The sequence below is a fragment of the Merops nubicus genome, unplaced genomic scaffold, assembly GCF_000691845.1.
Source record: "Merops nubicus isolate BGI_N331 unplaced genomic scaffold, ASM69184v1 scaffold8352, whole genome shotgun sequence".
Classification (NCBI taxonomy): Eukaryota; Metazoa; Chordata; class Aves; order Coraciiformes; family Meropidae; genus Merops; species Merops nubicus.
The window spans coordinates 81460-99963 of NW_008592826.1; the positions used below are offsets into that span (position 1 = coordinate 81460).

An 18504-nucleotide genomic window follows, 5' to 3' on the forward strand; every position below is an offset into this window, starting at 1 on the left:
GTATACCACAGGTACTGCTTGTCCATGGGCTTTACTTTTATGTTTTCTCTCTCTGGATGGTAGGGATTTTGAAACATGAGTTTAGAGAAAGTTTGAGAGAGAGGGAGTGTTACAGGGCATCACATGGAGCAGGGATATGTACTTATGTAACTCCTATGTGCAAGGGGGGATATGGCTACATAAAAAAGACTGTTAAATACCAGGAGAAACACCTAGCAGGACCTGTTGTGGTGTGGTATAGTTTTCTGCTGGAAAGAAGCAAAACCTCCAAGGCTTGAAAAAAATCTTTTAATGAAATCGAACACAACACCTGAAAGTGTATTAGAGAAAAACTTTCTCTTTAGATAGATGGACAAGGTGACTGAAAAGGTTAATCTCCATGTTTTATCATCCAATTAGAGTAATTAATTACCTTCTCACAGCAAATCCAGCCCTGTAAAATGTTTAGAAAGTGGTTTCTTTGTGTCCTCATGCCTACAGAAATATCTTGACAAATATATCTTAACAGAATGGCTTAAAGGGCAGTCACTCCTCTTCATCATTGCCTGAAGCTGCTTTGCAGGGAGAGGCTTTTGAGTGGTAGAGTGGGGTCTGGCATTCACAGGTGTTCTGTGCCTGCTCAGGGCACACATAACCTGCCTAGCTGTGAACTAGGTCGCTGGGAAAACCTACCTAGCTATGACCTAGCTAGCTGGCCTCCCAGGAGCAGTGGCAGTTTTTAGAACTGTTTAGACTGTAAAACCCACAAGTGAAGACAGAAGCTTTCAGGCTGAGATTTGTTGCCCACTAAAGCTTGATTAGGTCTGCTCCAGGTTGCAATCACAGCATTGACTGTGGTAGAGACATAAACGTTGTCTGCAAACCCCAGCTGGATAAGAGCCAAATATTCTGAAAATTTCAGAATATGGGGGAGTGTGTATCTGTACATCTTATGTCCATGTGGATCTGCTTCAGACTTACAGCTTGGGCAAGATTCAGTCAAAATAATCAGTATGTGTGGGAGAGTTGCAGGAGCTAAAAAAATAAATAAATAAAATTGCCCCTTCAAAATGTGCACACATAGCCCTGCTGAGCTTCTGATGTCTCTTTTCACAGCTTTTTGAAGGTCTAAGCTTTTTTTAGACCTCTGATCAAAATGCACAAGTAGGTCTCGGTGTCTTTTTCCTTTCTAACAGCAGTCATTTAAAATAGAGAATAGATAGAATGAAGGCAGAAAAGGAGACACTTCCAGATGTGATGATGTGTTAGAATAGGGTGTTATGGAAATTTTATATTGTGCCTTGCTATCCTGAGTGTTTGTATCAATGAATGTTAGGTCAGGTTCACACAGCAATCCTGTCAGTCTGTGTAACTGATGGGAAGCTCAAAGCACAGCAGGGTGTTCCTGAGCCTGAGGCTTTGTCTAGGCAGCAGGCAAGGAAAGGGCTTGTCTTGCATCCTTGCGTGGTCCAGACAGTCTGTTAGGCCACTCTAGTCTGCCCTCCTGTGTGCACCCAGCTCACTGTGACACTTGCATTTGTATTTTAGTGTAATATATAATTCTGCTGCTCTAATGGCTGTGGGTTGTGTTTTGAGCTATGAATATGCCATGACTGTTCCATTGCCCTTCATCAAGACAGATGCACGAGGTCAAATTCTGCTCTCAGTCATGTTGGGGAAGATCATGGGATCTGATCTTTCACATGGATGTCTGTTCAGGCTAATTCACTTTAGGCAAACACTACAGCATTAAAAGAGATAAGACTGGGACCCCTGATTTCTGGAGATGGACACATGTCCCTTAAAATATAACCCATCCAGTGGACAGTGACCAGTGGCAGTTCACAGGATGGTTAGTGGAGTGGTTCTGAACTGACCTGGTTAGAACAAGCAGATGACTGTATAGTGCCTTTCAGAGTGTCTCTATTTGATGTTGTGCCAGCTTACCTTGGCAGGGACCACCTCTGCCTGTGAGGAGAGCTAGGAGAGCCACTGCTAGATCTCAGAAATCACTACTGCTATATAAAGCAAAGGAATATCCTGCTAGGAGGGACCTGGGGTAATACAGATGCAAAATCTGTTGTTGCAAAGCTCTGTGTTGCTTGCAGGGTCACTGCAGTTAGCTGGCTATCCATTCTATCTTATTCAGTGTGGTGTTTGTGACCTGTACAAAGCCTGAAGCATTTCACCTTTGTAATGGAAATACTTTCAGTGCAGTAAGCTAGATATTCTGTTATCTGTTTGAACAGTCCTCTGACTAGCTGTTTATGTATCACATCGAAAAGAGAGACAGTGAGAAGGATGCACAGCCTGATGGCAGGGTGTTCTCTGTTCCTAAACCTGCAACCTCTGCCTATTGAAAAAACAAGCCTTGAAGTATACCTGGAAGACAAAACTGGTTTCCAGCTTACTAAGTAATGAAGCACTCTCAGACCTGAAGACTGAATGTTTGTTCAGCAACCTTGTACTTCAATTCAGAGTAGTTGAAGCCCTCGACAAATCAAAAATGCAGCAACTGTGTGAATATGATGAGTGACCTTTTCTTATTCAAGAATCTACCTCAGTTATGCAGAAATATAGCAAATATCCTGAATTTCACTTGGAAATGCGTTTGTACTCAGTGGAACACTTGCTATTGATGAAGTCAGAACTGCTCTGCTGGGCAGTGGTTTAATTTTCCTGAGTTTTCCCTTATGTCTTTCAAAATGTCAGCATGTGAATTACTTGTGTTCATTGCTCCCCAGTGGTTTGGTGATCCTTGAAGGAAAAGGATTGTAAAGTTAGGTGGTGGTAGTGATCATCATCATCATCATTATTATTATTATTTTTCATTGCTGTTAACTTTGCAGTATCGATTTGTTGAAATATACAACAATTTAATTTTATTTTGAATTTGGGGAACCTGTTTCCACTGGTCTATGTGAAGATGAGGCGTCTGCAAAATCTGTTCAGTCTTTATAATTCTTGGACCCGTAAAATTAGTTCAGTACACAACTCTGTAGCTAAACAAATAGTACTATGCCCTTTGGCACCCTTTACAACATTGTCACTTCTGACATGAGAACCTCTTGAAGCATGGGATAGGAAATTTCCTCCAATTACTTCCTAAAAGCAGCATCTCTTTTATGTGTTAATTTTCTGCCTGTAGTGAACGTGGTACATATGGTTGACAACAACTACTAACTTGCATTACTGTTTCCGGTATCCTATCAGTACATCATCAAGATGTAGGCCTGGTGTAGCAGTGCTTGGAGATGCCCCGTTTTCAGCAGTGTAAACCTGCTGTCTTTCTCAGGCACCAGCACATATTTGAAATGTTATATAACCTGCTCGTCCCAGATGAGCTGCCTAGAAAAAAGTTAAAAAGGAAGAAGGCATCCATAAATTTATATTAGCCGTTCCCTCCATAGAGGAGGAGCAATATGACTGGAAAGAAGGTTGCAAAACTGCAGGAGGAAGAAAAGGAGGCAGGCATGTAGTTTTAAAACATAGAATACAAAAGCTGACCTGAATTGGGCTAAGGGCACATATGGTCTGGCATTCTCCTTTTGATCTATATGAAATGATCCTGAACTGATGGAGAATTAATAAACTCCCCCTACAGAAAGTTTCTTCTAACCCTTGTGACAAGCAGCTCTTATGCTGAGGTTGAGAGGTTTTAGAAACCATCAGACAGAACAATAACAAGAAAACAAGAGTATTCTCTAATTATATACCTAGCCAAGTTGGAACTTAATACACACACATTAAAGGCAGCCAGCTGTTCATAAAAAAAACTAACAAGCAGTGGGAAGTAATCAGTGATTTTCCTGAAGGATCAGTCTTGGGACTAATCTTGGTATTTTCATTAATATCCTAGTACCTAAAAAGAAAAATGAGCTACTGGATTGTATTGATAGCACAAATTCAGGAGTTCTGTCCACAACAGGAATTTATTTCTCTTTTCAATTTGCTGCCTCTGGTAATCAAAATCTTTGAATCCCTTTGTATTCATCTTGTACATGTAGACAGAGTTTGTAAGAAAATACCTTTTTTTTTTTTTTGTGAGCATAACACACAACTGGGGCCTGATCTCAATTAATTCTGTCCGGTGGTCGATATCTGAGATGCAGCTCCACTCTCACAATCCAGATTCTTTTCAGATCAATTACATAGCTCTGAAACTAAGGATACCAGTTAAGGATCGTCTTGCATAAAGCCTGTGTCAATGCAAGAGAGAGAGAGACTAGCTATACTGGTCATAGATATTTAAATAGACTTAATTATTAGAAATCCCTTGCAAAGAATTTTATGCCGTCTGAGGTACTTTTGCTATTTTCTATGCATTTTTCATGGAAATTATTTTTTCCAGTCATAGTGTTCCCTAGGTTGCTGGCAAAGGACATATTAAGGTAGTGTTTAGGATGGCTAAAATTTGTGAGCCCAAATCCTTGAAAAACACCCCAGGACAAGCCTTGTGGGTTTTTTTTTTTTCTTGTTTTTCTTACCTTGAGGTGGATTTTGAGAACTGGCAACTGAAGCTGATTCAAAGTGTGTCTGCTTGTTAACTTCAGTTCTTTAGAGTGTCTGTCATCCTATGTGATAAAAAGTAAAAGCTGTTAACCTAAAGCTCTTTTAATTTTTAAAATAAACCCAACACAAAACCCAAAACAAAGCCCTGTGAGTTTATTGTGCATAAAGTGGTTTGGGATTTAAAAAGCAGGTAGCTTCTCTTGCTCCCCCCCCACCCCATAAAAACTACTTCACGTGGTTGAACTGCAAGGAACACTCCATGGCCTTTTTCTTCAGCTTTGTGGGGCATAGGATTTAGGGTTATTTGTGGTTAGGGCAGCTTTTCTGTTTCCTGCTTTATTTCAGGAGAGCGCTGGACTCATTTGCATCATCATTGGTGTGAGCACCTCAGGTAGTATTAGTTTTAAGAGGTGTTTAAGTGTGGTTACACCATTTTAGAAACAATATAGTTCCTAGCCTTGATTTTAAGCACATCCAAGTCAACAAATTGACTCTTATTGACAGAACTGGGTAATGGCTCATGCTGTCTACAGTTGGTGGCATGTGCTTCCCTTCTGTCAGAGATTGGTGCTGTTCCAGCACGCCGATTTCCCTTACATGAGCTAGCTCCTACCTTCATACATAACTGCACACAGCTAGAGCAGCAATTCCTGTTTCCAAGTTATTTTCCAAAAAAAGCAAGGTACCGTAATCAGTCTTATCAGTAGGTTGGGATCCAAAGGGTTGGGTCAGCTCATCAGTTTGGTAGACAAAAGCTTTTCACAGTACTGATTACAGAGGGAGCCTGACCATCAATTAAAGCTCCTTTCTCTGAACCTTTATTTTCAGCCAAGGAAGGGCACATAAGGAAAATTTCAGAGAAGGTCCAGAAATAGCAGGTGGTTGTCACTGCTGTGCTGTGCTCAGTTTTAATCATTGGATTGGAGAAATAACGTGTCTGGGTTAGACAAGGATGTACAAATATAGGTCTACTATTAAATGCTAGAAATGGGTGCGGAGAGATACAGGTTGTGTATATGAGAGCGCAGCTCCTGACAGACCTTTCTACCTCAGTTTTTCCATGCAGCACTCCTACCTTTCCACTTGGTTATTTAAAAGTTTTAAAAGAAATTAAAACTTAAATTAAAAAAAAAAAAATAAAACTTTCTGATAATGATGTTGCAATGACACATTTTATTGCACTTTCTGACCTGTGGGTGAGTATTGAAGATGATTGCTTTCATTCACCCAACTTAGTAAACCAGAAGAGTTGGCTCCAGTACAGATGAACCCTGGGAATTTATCCAGTAAATGGAATGTTAATTATGGGGGGGAGGGAGAGGGGGGGGTTATTTGGTTGGTTGGTTGGTGTCTTCTAAATTGTGAGGGGTTTTGCTTAGGTTTGGCTTCTTAGATGTAGAAACTTTTGGGTTTCTGCTTTTCAGTTTGTTATAGGTGGCAAAGACAGTATGTTGGCTTTCTTCGGTATTGGTCAAATACCAGCTGAACAGACTCGTATTTTGTTCATTTTAAGTAATTGCCATGATTTCATGAACAACAGACTTTTCTTTTGAAAGGGGGCAACCTAATTAAGGCAGAAGAACTCTTTCATTGCTGCTATCTCAACATCAAATGTATGGTATAAAAAAGCTATCCTCCACCAGAAGCCACATGCTGCCTCATTAAGAACAAAAACAGGAAACATTTTATTTACTTTGAAAAAGACCATATCAAAATAGAAATAGGGGAAGGGAGGAGAGGCTGCAGCTGTTGCAGTCAAAGTTTCAACTACAGAGTTGTTGAAACTTTCTTTTTTTTTTTTTTTCTAATGCCTGTCAAATTTGACAAGTTCATGTAGCTTTTGGTTCGCAGAAGTGTGCATATGTTTACATATATTTACTGGTTTTGTTTCATGCCACCAGATAGTACTTGTTTAATAAATCAAGTGGTGTTATATAAGGTTAGAAGCAGTGGTCAAAACTGAACATTCTTGGTTTGTTTCTCAGTAATGGGGCTTTCACTTGAGTGTGGATTTCAGTAATTTGGCTTCCAGTGCATATGCTCCAACATGATTAATAAATTCTTTTAGTTAATCTGAATGGCAGCTCCACTTAATGTGCAATTGGATGATTCAAAACATCATCCACCCCAGAGCTGAGGGCCAAGCAATCTGCACAGTGTTAGCTTTGTGCTGATGCCAAGCAGTCAGCCAAATTTGAGTCCAAAAACTGAAAGAAAATGCATTTCACTTAATTATGTATTTTTGGCTATTTAAATATACAAAATCATTTTCACCAATTACATGTATTTGTTTTCTTCTCTACTACAAAATTCAAAAGGCAATTTATACAATCAAGCTGATCAGAAGAGAAGCTGTTCAATACTTGTTGTTCAACAGTATTTGAAACTCCCAAAAGAATTCAGAGAACTTAACTGCTTTGCCTTCCATAGTTGCACCCTACTCCTAAAATGCAAAAGGATTCAGTTCACTAGTTTCCTACTGGTTTGTAATTAATAGAGATAAACGAGTTCCATGATTTTGGTGCCATCTTACTACATCAGTCTCCAGAAACTTATGGCCTGGATGAAGTGTGTAGCTTTTATGACTATTGGTGACTCAAGATGGACGTTCTTATTGTCTTTGCCTTGCTCCAGTCCTGTCTCATTGAATATTTTCAGAAACCTCATGTGATGTTGTAGTCTGTTGCATCTTTACCCTTTGCTAGACTTGGTTTCCATTCTGAGAGAGTTGTTTGGGATCAGCTATGAAACACTGGGCCAACAACAAAGGCAACTGCTGCCTGTGTGACTGCCAGCTCTGCAAGAAATGTTTCCCAAACTAGGTTGTGGGTTGGTTTGTGTTTTTTTTTTTTTCTTTCTGATACTGATTGAATGTTCTGGTCTCACAACACCATGCTCCTATTATAGAGAAGATGGTAGAACATAGTGTCTATCATCTGTTAAACTTTGATTATGCATCCACATACTTATCTTCTTTGCTAGGCCTGGTCCAAGACCTGCAGTCAGACCCTGTGGTCCCTTTCTGTTCATCAGTGCTTAGTCTAGAGCAGCACTTTGCTTGAAGCATGTATGCTTTTTCCTAGAGTATCAACTCCTTTTCAGTATCAGCTGCATTGAGTCTAATTCAGAGTGTGAATCCTTGTCTGCATGTTGGGTATGAAAAAGTTTGGAGGGTCAAAACATTTAGGTGACTGCATCTAGTATATGAAGAATGTGGAAGTTTTGGGTTATTCTCCGAGTGGACAAAAGTGGAAGAGAGGCAGAATGACTGAAATTTACATTAAAAAGAAGAGAGAACTAGGAACTGTTTACCTCCTGGCTGCTAAGTGACCTCTTCAGGTTCTCTGAGGTGGAATTATTGCATGCTGATACTGCACGAGTAATGGAAATGTGTGTTAAGGAAGGCTACAGCACAGGATGCATGAGAAAAGGCTGAAGGAATCTGGCTTGTTCAGCCTTCAGAAGAAAATGCAAATGGGAGATCATGTTGGTGTCTCAGCTTCCTAATGGGAAGGCAGAGACCAGCCATAACCAGGCCCTTTGTTAAGGTAAGCAGGTGTAGAGGAAAAAAGCCACACCCGCAGTTTGTAACACAGGAGATCTCAGTTTGACACTGGGAAAGGAAAATTTCTCCACATGAGGGGCCAAGCACTGGAAGAGGTTGACCACAGAAGTTGTGGAGTCTTCATTTTGGGAGGTGCTCAACATAGACTGGAAAAAGCCTTGAACAACCTGAGCAGACCTAGCCCACTTTGAGCAAGAGGTTGGACCAGATGACTTTGAAAAGTCTTTTCCAACTGAAATAGTTCTGTGAATCTACAGCTCTTCCTCAGCTGGTGTGTGAGGTACGTGGATTGACTGGGTGCATTACTGTTTGGGCAGGTAAAAGGCTTCTCCTTCTAGGGGAAGGAGAGTCTTTGGAAAATACATTTAGTTTTTATAGGTTCCTTAGGCTTTATTTGCCTGTGCAGTGGTTTTGAGAGGCTCTGTAAGATGTGTCCCTTCTCTTTGAACTTGAGGATATGTGGTTTTCCTGTGTCTGCCATTACAGCTATACATAAGTGCATCTGTATTGAGTTTGATACCTCAAAATTGCACCTCAGTGCTGCAGGACTTGTTGAAAAGACTGAACTGGATGTCTCTGGTGCACTCAGTGAGCACAGCCAGACACAGGCTTCAAAAGATGGACTCAAGTGGCTTGTCATAGGAGGCTTTGGAGATAGAGTACAAATTCAGTATTTTATGTGTTCTGTCCTAATTATGTTCTCATATTCAGAAAGATTAGAGAAAGAACAAACATGACTTTCTTTTAGTAAGAGATTAAAAAGGACATGGGGGAATAGACACCTTCACACTCCTTTCTTCAAACACACAACACGCTGTGGTGCATAGTATTTCTAAAAATGGGAGAAATGCTGAGATGTTCAGATTGACATTTCAGTGCCTGTCTGAAATATAGGGTTCAATAATCCTATTATGTGTGTCTGGCACACTCCTCCTTTAGCAATGTGCCTCCCATAACTGCTATAATAAGACAGAGAGCCAAAGACTAATTCTGTGTGCCTCATCCCATCATTCAGCAAAGCTATATCGTCATCAGAGGCAATCTATTGTTTTATTTCCTGCTGGATGGTATTGATTTTTCTAACCTTTCCTAAAGCTGAATTTGTTTGGCTTTTTAACTTTCTAACCAAAGGTTAATGTTGTTAAGTTGAGCAGGTAGCCATGAAGTTACAAGTGTTATTGCCCATCTTGCAATTGTCATATTGTGCTGTCACTAAGCCCTGGCTGCACTGGAAAGCTCTATCCTGAAGATTTTTGTCATTTAGGAATAATGCGGTGAAAGTTAACAAGAAGTGCATTTGAATTGTCATCAAATTCTCTGGTTTAAAATACTGGATTTGATATGTCAGGAGTGACAGATTTATCTAAAACTCTCTTGCTATCAGTGAACATGAACTGCACTGAACATGACATTAATTCCAGAGAGACACTGAAGAGGACACAGGAAGTTGCAAGTACTGCTGCTGGTCCTCTTCAGCACTCTGGTGTGACCACACCAGTGTCTGCCACTGTGGCAAAAGGAGCATTTCTAAAATCTTTGCCCATTCCAGAACTGGTTATTTGCTTGATGTGGAAAGCGAACGAGAAATCACAGGTACATTTGAAGGAAGTGGTGGCTTTCACAGTGGCGCATTTTTCAGTATGAACTATAGCAGTGCTTGGATAAGGTGTCAAAAGTGCAGACAGTGAACAAACAGTTTCAGGATACCATTTTTAAGCCAGGTTTTGGTTTTAGTACTCTCTTTGTATCAGTATCATTTGTACAGTAACCTGCCTTTAATGAACTGTTCACTTGCTGTCCCGTTAACACATTTAGATTACATTTCTGTCATGTAGATTTGAGGCCTTTTATTGTATGTGCAAGACAGTAGCAGGGCTGTACATAGGATATCTACATGTGGTGCATCAGAGCTTCCTTCTGGAGCTGTGGTAAATGCCTGTGGTGCTCTCCAGCCACCATGCTAATGTTATCTTGCCTTGGTAAGAAATATTTTTCTTATCAAAGAACATCCTGAGAAGCTAATGAAATATTTTCAATAGTAGAAACCATAAAGTAATGAATAAGAAAATAATTTAAGCTGTTGTGGATCAATGCTTAAAACCCAGACAATTTGGTCATCCCTGGGTAGAAAGCAGAATTGCAGCCTACCTGCAGCTGCCAAAACCTGAGTGTCCAGAGAGGAAATCAGGCTTTTATTAGTGACTGCAGGAAGGAGTGTTTCAGAGTGCTGAGGGAGAGGGGGAGGTAGATCTTTTATTTAGAAATCAGTACCTATAAACTTCTGCCAGCACTGCAAAGCCAATTTTGCCAGGAATGGCCCTGGCAAACGATAAAAGACCTTTCATTCTCTACTGCTAATTTGAGAGCTGGTAACTCGGGTTCTGCCTTTCCTCCCCTGCTCAGCAGTAACTGTTCCTGCCATTGATTTAGTCTTAATGTGTCATGTTCTCGTGCAGTTCAAGGGCTGGTCATGAAAGGCTGGGGAGGGTCTGTCTGTGCACAGTTTCTCACAGCTTGGTCTCCCTTGCCACTATCAAGGCCAATAATGAGACTGTCTGAGAGCACCTCTTTCCTAGTGAATGAGACATTTTTTCATTTAGAGTGGCTTTGATTAATAAATCCTCTTCAGTAGTTTTCAGATCCAACTGTGAGCTTTCTGGGAGGACTTGAACATCCCTCTACCTTGCCTGGGCTCCCTTGGTGTCCCTGGCTGGTGTTGCACAGCTCACATGGTCATTAAAGACTCTAGATGGCTTGTGCCCCTTCTCCGCCTGCCAATTTTATGTTTTGGTGTTTCCTGATGAAGAGTGGAGAGCTGGCAGCTCTTCAAATTGTTTGACACACCAGGTCCAGGCTCCAGCTGTGTTTCCCCTCCTTGCTTAGTGGTGGCAGCAGCATCGATTCTGCAAGGGAGGTCTTTGATTACATGTGCTCTTGCAGCTACACGGTGCATCACCTCAGCAGCCTGTTATTGCTACTTGAAAAGGTATTTAGAGCAATATCAGGAGAACAGTTGTTTTCCTGGGACCTGATTCTGGCCGTTACTGATCACTCAGGGCTCACAACACCAGGACTTACCCATCTACCAGAACATTGTGGAGCATGCTTATCCAAGCTCACAGATGAGTTTAAAATATTTACCCCTGTGCCTATCCAACCAGTGTTTCATAATAATTTGTTCAGCTGGGACTTCAGGTCTTTGGGCTTTATTAGAGTAATAGTCTTTACTTAATTCTGCGTCTTCATGCAGAGACTTTTAAGAGTTGCTGACTGCAGTTGATTTCACAGAAGACAGCATTAGTTCTCAAAATTGAAAGATGACTGACAATATTTTTTTCCTTTCTGTTTTGCTGCTTCTTCACTAGGGATGTGAGTTAATTGAGACCATGGATCAAGACCTCACAGATTTCACCAAGTGCCTTCAGATACTCCAGAAAAAGATAGAGAAGAGGGGCCTCCAGGTAAAAATGAGACATCTTTTGTCTCTGGTTCTTAATAATTACTCTTCCTCTCAAGTGTATTTAGGTTCGTGTTTTAAGCTGGCACTGAAGAAATGAAACAATATTTTCTGTAGCCTTGCCGTTCTGTGGTTTTGCCATAATTTACTGCACACCTTGTAAGCATTGATGCTTCTGCTAAAAGGAATTACCCAGTGTGTCAATGAACAAGCATTGGCTTTCTTAAAAGGCAGCTTGTATTGATTCCTGTTAATGAACTACCCAAAGTGCAGAAGAGCTGTTGGCTGGTGTTCAAAGCAAGAGTCCCACTTTGGCATGTAAATATATTTTCAAGTCTTGGCACGCTGACCCTCGGTGTTCATCTCCTTCCTCTCCCCTCCCAAAGGTGAGATGGGAGGGGGAATCTTACCCTGCCAACATTACATATGGTAAGCAATGCTTCCTTCTGCAAAAGGTTCCCCTGGAATCAAAGAGAACCTTTGCAGAACAAGCAGTGTACGAAACTTAAAAGGAGCCATATGGAGTTGTCAGCTGCTCGTTTCCTTGGAAAGGCAAAGGAGGCAACGTCCCCCTCTCCTTCAGCCATTAGATTTCAGAGGCCCACTTGTTTTCCTTCTCTGAGGTGGGAAGTTAAAAGTCCTTGGGCATTTACAACACGATGGCAGATGCGCTCTTGGGATTGCTGCCCTTTCCTCCCCATGGAATGTCGTTCATAAGGGCTGAGCTCTCTGTTCTGCTCTGCACCTATGGGTTAAAGGAACTGAGAGGAAACAATGTAAGAAAATGAAAACAGCACAAGGTGGAAGGAGATGTGTAAACCTTCTCTTTTCCTGTTTTCATTGTAGCAGGATAGGAAGGTTGCCTGACTCCCTGAGATCACTGTACTCCAACAAAGCAACAAGAGATAGAAGTGCCAATGCCTCTCTCTCTTTCTTCTCTTCTTACTCCATGATGACAAACAATTAACCAACTTTTGCTTGAGATATTTTGGAATGTCTCGATCTTCTGTAATGAAATACATGTCCATGTGGCATTTCAGAGTGCTGCTACACTTGGCAGTCATGTCGTCTTTAGCCTTCTCTTGTTCATCAGGTCTTTTTCCTCATCAATATAGACAGAGAAGTGAGGGTTTCTCCATACACTTGTCTTATCTGTCTGGCTCTGAGCCAGGATACTCTTTATATGGTAGTTTATTTTTCCCCCCTTATAATTTATCATCAGAAGACCACAGAAGGGTGTCTTCCCATCTAGGATGCATATAATGATGAGTGCAAGATGAGCCACCTATACCTACAATTTGTTTTGACTTTGGCAACTCAGGTGCTTCCCTCAACAGAATTGCCCTCAGAAATAATGAGAAATTGACTGTTTCCTGGATTCAATTAATTATCAAATCCCAGCTACTGCTATGAAGGGATGTTTTTAAATCATTTTCTTTTAAGCTATCACAAGAGGTTTTATATAAATAATCAGTGTGTGGTTAAAATAGGAGCAATGGGAACGTGACAGCTACAGATGTGTTTCCATGATAAGTAGCCTGTTTGTAAAAGTTTGAATTCTTTGATCACTTTCCCAGGTAAAGCCCTGTTAATTTGGCTCAAGGATTGTAATCCTTGAAGATGTTTTGCAAAGTACAAGCCAGAGTGTAACTGCATAAATTCTGTGGAGTCCATGCCAATGACCTAAGCCTAAGATTTCAGTTCAGTTATATTTACATGCTGTTACATATAAGATATGCTTTAAATACAATCTGAGTGTTTCAGAGGTGCAAAAGGTAACATAGATACGTTTTCTAAAACTAAGTACTATATTTATGAAATCCTAACTGCTTCTTGCTTGCAGTGTCTGTTCCATAAAACACAGTGAGATGCTATCATTTGATTCATGCACACTATCTAAAGCATACATTTCTGGGTTTGATCTTCAGCATTTTCTGACATAGGGAGTTTCAAGAAGTTGTTGATTCAATTTAGACAAATAAGATGTGACATTTAAGCAAATGGAACCCAAAGCTGTGTCACAAATGTATAAATTACTAGCCTGGGTTCCAATTTGCCCTTTGTTCAGAAGCGGTAGGTATAATTCCTTAGCAGGAGGCTTGGTGATTCTCCTGGATGTCCTGATGGTGCAGTGCTTAGCTTGATGCCTGGTCCCCCAGTAACACAGGAATTCAGAGCCCTGGCAGCATATTCTGGCCTCAGTTTACAGATGCAACCACTTGGCTTCTCTGAAACTCTATCCTCTTTGAATACCTAAACCATTCTGGGAAAAAAAATCATAACTGAGAGTATTGACTAGGTGGAATGTGTCATCTTGGTTCCTGGATAAGCATGTGTGTCTCCAGCTTTGATTTTTACCTGTTCTGTTTGGATCATCCAGAGCACTTGCCAAAGATGAATATGACAAAGAGATGCTAAACATCCCTTTCCCTTTAAATTATGCTTGAAGCTACTAAACAGGGAAAGTATATCTTTAGTATCTTAAAAAAAAAAAATTATACCACAGTCACACTGTGTTCACTGCTCTTTCTGGGTAGCAATATGTTCAGCTAGAAAATTAATTACATTAAATGTATATGATGGATCCACAATCCCATAACATAGTTTGTCTGGATTAAATTCAACTGTGGGGAGCCAGGATATTTGAAACAGATGTTAGTTCCTTGGTTAGAGAATAAGTTATCATTTATCTGCTATACTGAATGAGTAAGATTTCTATTCTCATCTGTCAATCCTGTGGTGGTTCTGTGTAAAGGATGTTTTTCAGCTCTCATGAACGTATGGAGGCAATATTTTGTTCCAAAGGAGTTAAGTTTGTGTAGTCTACTGTCCATGTCTCTGCACCTCCATCCTCCTCATTCCTTTTTTTCCTGCTCACCAAATAGCCTTTGAACAAGTAACCTTTGAACAGAAGAATAGAGTACTGAAAGATAATAAAGCTGAACAGCTTTCTTAGAGGTCACCTGGGTGGGGGTGAGGGTGAGACTCCACTTGGTGCCTCCAGTGGAGAGAAGGCTGCAAAGCCCGTTTTGATTTTACTGGTGGTTACAGTTAGAGCACAAGGATAGATGCAATTGGTCAACTGAGAGACAGGTCTGGGAGCAAAAATATCTTCTTAGTTCTTGAAGACCTTGTTCAATATGCACAGCAGTTAGTTCTGTGTTCTGGAATAATTAGCCAAATGCGTAACTGCGTTTTCCTTATGTCTCAAATAAAAACTCTTAGAATAGTTTCTGAATCCTCAGGGTCATTCATTTCTGGTTTACACTGCATATTTTAGTTCCATAGCCAAGTCATGCAGAAAGCAGCAGTGGGGTGATTTTGTGACATCTAAGTCACCTAATTATATGTATTTATAATTGCATACTGCAGTCGATGTAAGAACAAGCAGGGCCCTTTATATGTGCAAGCTAGAATCAGTCTTAATTTTCCCTCTCCACAACCCTAATTCATTGCATTGTATCGGATGGGTGAAGCAGTGAAGTACCACCAGCAGAATCTGACTCCTGAAGTTTCTTTCCCACCTAAAGGCTGTTAGATATTTCTCTTTCTTTTGCTGCATGACTGTGAGTATGCATGTACATCTCTACGTCTATGTATGTGTATGAATGCACACATTTTCTGGCAGCATGTTTTCCTGGCCCTGTGTGATGCTTTTTTAATGTCTTAATAACTCTGGTTTTATTTCTACTAGGTGTTTCTTTTACATTGTTTATGGCCTATTGAACACTTAGGTGTGCACATTTTGCTTTACTGCTTTAATCACTATTTTAATTCTGTGTTTGTGTGAGTACTTTCCTTTCTTCATTACAAGACCTTCAAGTAAACTTATTTATAGCGATTTCTGTCCAGTACTACTTTCTGTTCTTAATTTTCTCTCAAGAAACCAGCTGAACTGGCTAAATAGTAAGCATGCTTACAATATCTCTTATTTAGAGATCAGCAAATCTTTCATTACAAGTGAACATTATTATCTTCAGTTTGCAGGTTGAATGCAGAAGTGCAGAAGCAACTTGTCCCCAGTCTCCCAGCATGCTAGTTGGGGATGAGCCTCCAATTCCCAGTCTTCAAGTGCTCTTCCCATAACAGTTTCCCTGGTCTGATTCACAGGCAGTTCATAGCAGCTCGTGTCAGTGAGAAATGGAAGTGTGTTTTTCAATTATGCAGCTCCAAGAAGAATCCTCATAATGTAAAGATAGATTTGAGCCATTATCTTTATTTCAGAGTTACAAACGCTGCTTTCTTTAACTTTTTTCATCTAAAATACCATTTAGTCTTAAAATTAAGCTCTGGGACTTTTCATTTAACTTTATTATCTTTTCTGCTTAAAAAAAGTTAAAGCAGCTCATTTGGTTATATGGGCTGAGAATATAAAAAATGAATTTTATTGAAAACTCCATGCCTTTTAGTGGTTTAATGTTAGTGTGTTTAAATTGATAAAAGCATCAGTGTCAATATGAAATAATGAAAAAATCCAACTCTTCCTAAAAACCCTTTGCAGTAAAGGGATACTATACTAACATTTCCATTTTAAAATTACACTTTAAAGGTTTGATCTGTCAGCAGTCTAGAATATTACTTCTTTCAAATGAATGCAGGCATTCTTCTCTTTGCTCTCTTAAACAATGTGTCAAATCAGTTCACTTACTTTTCTGTTGAAGGGGGCTAAACTAAGCATAATTTTATTGAAGTCCTGTGTTTATAAAATGCTGAAGAGAGGACAATGAAGTGATGTTCTTGTACCACCTTCAGCTATGCAGTGTTCAAACAGCTTATTAAGCACTCTCTGGTTCGTCTTTACACAAAGAAAAAGACCCTGAAGGTAAACAGAAAATACTCTAAAATGAAAATCAGAAAATACTTTAAAAGCTTTTTTTTTTTACATAAAGAGCAGCCCCATGTAGGAAGGGTTTAATTTTTGTAAGTACTGAGCTCAGTTTAGCTTAGCTTTGATTTTTGTGTCAGTTGAGGTTATTCCTGATGATGTGACATTTTTGTAGCAGTAAATATATCAGCTTCAGTTCCTGACTGAATTGTGGTTTTGCTGCTCAGTTTAGTAGTTGGTCATTTCATGCTGGATCGCCCCCTATTTTTCATTTCTGCAAACTTTTGGGGACCCAGAACACTAACAGGAGTGGGTTCTAAAGGGAAGCCTAGGGATGAGGACTGGCCATTACCACGGCTTGGAAACAGGGAAGTAACTAAATATCATAAACAGGGGTGAGATAGTCTGGAAGATACCAAAGCTGGCCTGGAGCTGGAGTGTGAGGCATACCCTGAAGTCTGTGGGTCTATCTCCAAATTCCATACAGGAGGAGGCAGAGCTAAGAATGAACCTGTTCGGTTTTGGTGCTACTGTTGAGTTTTTCTTATTAATGCCTCACAGGAGAAGAATAGAAAATGCAAATGAGATATATTTTAAGGGAATTTAAATACATGTAATGAAAAGATTTCTTTACTGCCAAGTGCTGTATCAAAAGTTTTTCATGAGTTATTAATAGTAATCCTCTTCATAAACCTTTCTTGTCAGAAAGAAAGAAATGGATCTAAAGTGTTCCCTGTTACTTCCCATTTCTAAAATGTAGAATATCATTATACCTTTCAGTGGAAGTAAATCTCTCTTATAGGGTCTACAGACATATCCTTGAGTGCTGACTAGTTGAACCCTTGAGATTCAAATCCGCCTTCCAGGAATACAGTATCTAACCCATCTTTCCTACTGTTGAATTATTTTAAGGCTTCCCATTGCAAAGGTATGGCAAAATGCATTTCTTGTAATACAGGATATCAGAACTTGCTAGTTCCCAAAGACAAAGACCCTAATTTCATGCAAAGGAAGCAGGCTGTCTATCTGTTCCATTATAGATGTGGGCATCAAGACACACTGAATATGTTTTAGAATAACTTTATGCAAAATGAAGTTATTCTAAAATAACTTTGTTGGTGTCTGCAAGAACACGGTGCATCACACACTGTTATGTGACTGTAGAAACAGTGGCTTTGGAAGGAACAGTTTCATAACTTCATAAACTGCAGTGATCTAGTCCTTCAATCAGTAGGTGAATCAACAAATTGACCTTTTTCTGTTGCCTTTTTTTTTTTTTTAAATCCTGTTCAAGGAAATTTATTTAATCTAAGTAGTGCATGTAAGAACACTTCCTTACTGGTTTTGTTGTGTGGTGGGTTGGATTTTTTGGTCCCCATGATGGTTTCCCCCTTTTTGTAACATTGTATGGCCTCTGAACAGTCAATAGAAACAGTGAAATCATAATGTTTGTCAAATCTTCTAAGGCTGTGGTGAGTCTTTCTCTTTTTTCTTTTCCTTACGTCAAGAGGAGTATCGGAGGCAGAGGAGAAGTGAAAGTATTAAGACTTTTGCAAAGTAAATGTGACTGGTGCTGCATAGAAGTGGTTTAGCCTGTGGTCCTGAGGCCTCACTGCCTTCTACAGTCCTTTGACTTTCCCTGACCTTGAACCCTGGACATCTTGGCTGACACCAGCAGTGTTCAAGAATGAGCTGAGGGGCTTACAGTAATTTAACTCTACACAAATATTGTGAGAACAAGGCAGCCTGGTGATACTTGAAAGGCCCCTACACTGTTCAGTTGCACAAGCTCAACAGAGGTGGGGATTGAAGGGTCTTCATAGCACAGCCACACACACACGCTTTTCTTTTAATCAGCTACCTTTTAATTTGACTTTGTCATTGCTAAGGAGGAGACTTAGGGGGTAATCTCTTCAACTTGCCTAAAGAACCCATATGGCTTCCCTTTTAAACAACCAAACAGCTAAGCAGTGAACAATTAAAGCTCAATATTTTGTGCAAATTAAATGTGAGCATAAAATGTTTACAGCTTCACAAGCGCTTCCAGTTTAAGAAGAAATCATGCTTCATTTCTTTTTAAGTGCATGGCTAAATTTATATGGTCTAGAGGACAGTGTACAAAAAATAAAATAGATTCTGTAATGGGTGTAAGCTGATATTATTCAG

The 18504-nt window shown here is 40.0% G+C and overlaps 1 protein-coding gene across 1 annotated transcript in view; it reads left to right on the top strand.

Moving 5' to 3' along the window:
- TPK1 (thiamin pyrophosphokinase 1) overlaps positions 1-18504 on the top strand; it is a gene marked incomplete at both ends in the record, with an annotated part of 75416 nt that overhangs the window by 49082 nt on the left and 7830 nt on the right. Inside the window, one exon of the mRNA XM_008935262.1 lies at positions 11422-11517. Within this exon, the coding sequence (XP_008933510.1) occupies positions 11422-11517 (96 nt within the window). The remainder of the gene's footprint in view (positions 1-11421; positions 11518-18504) is intronic.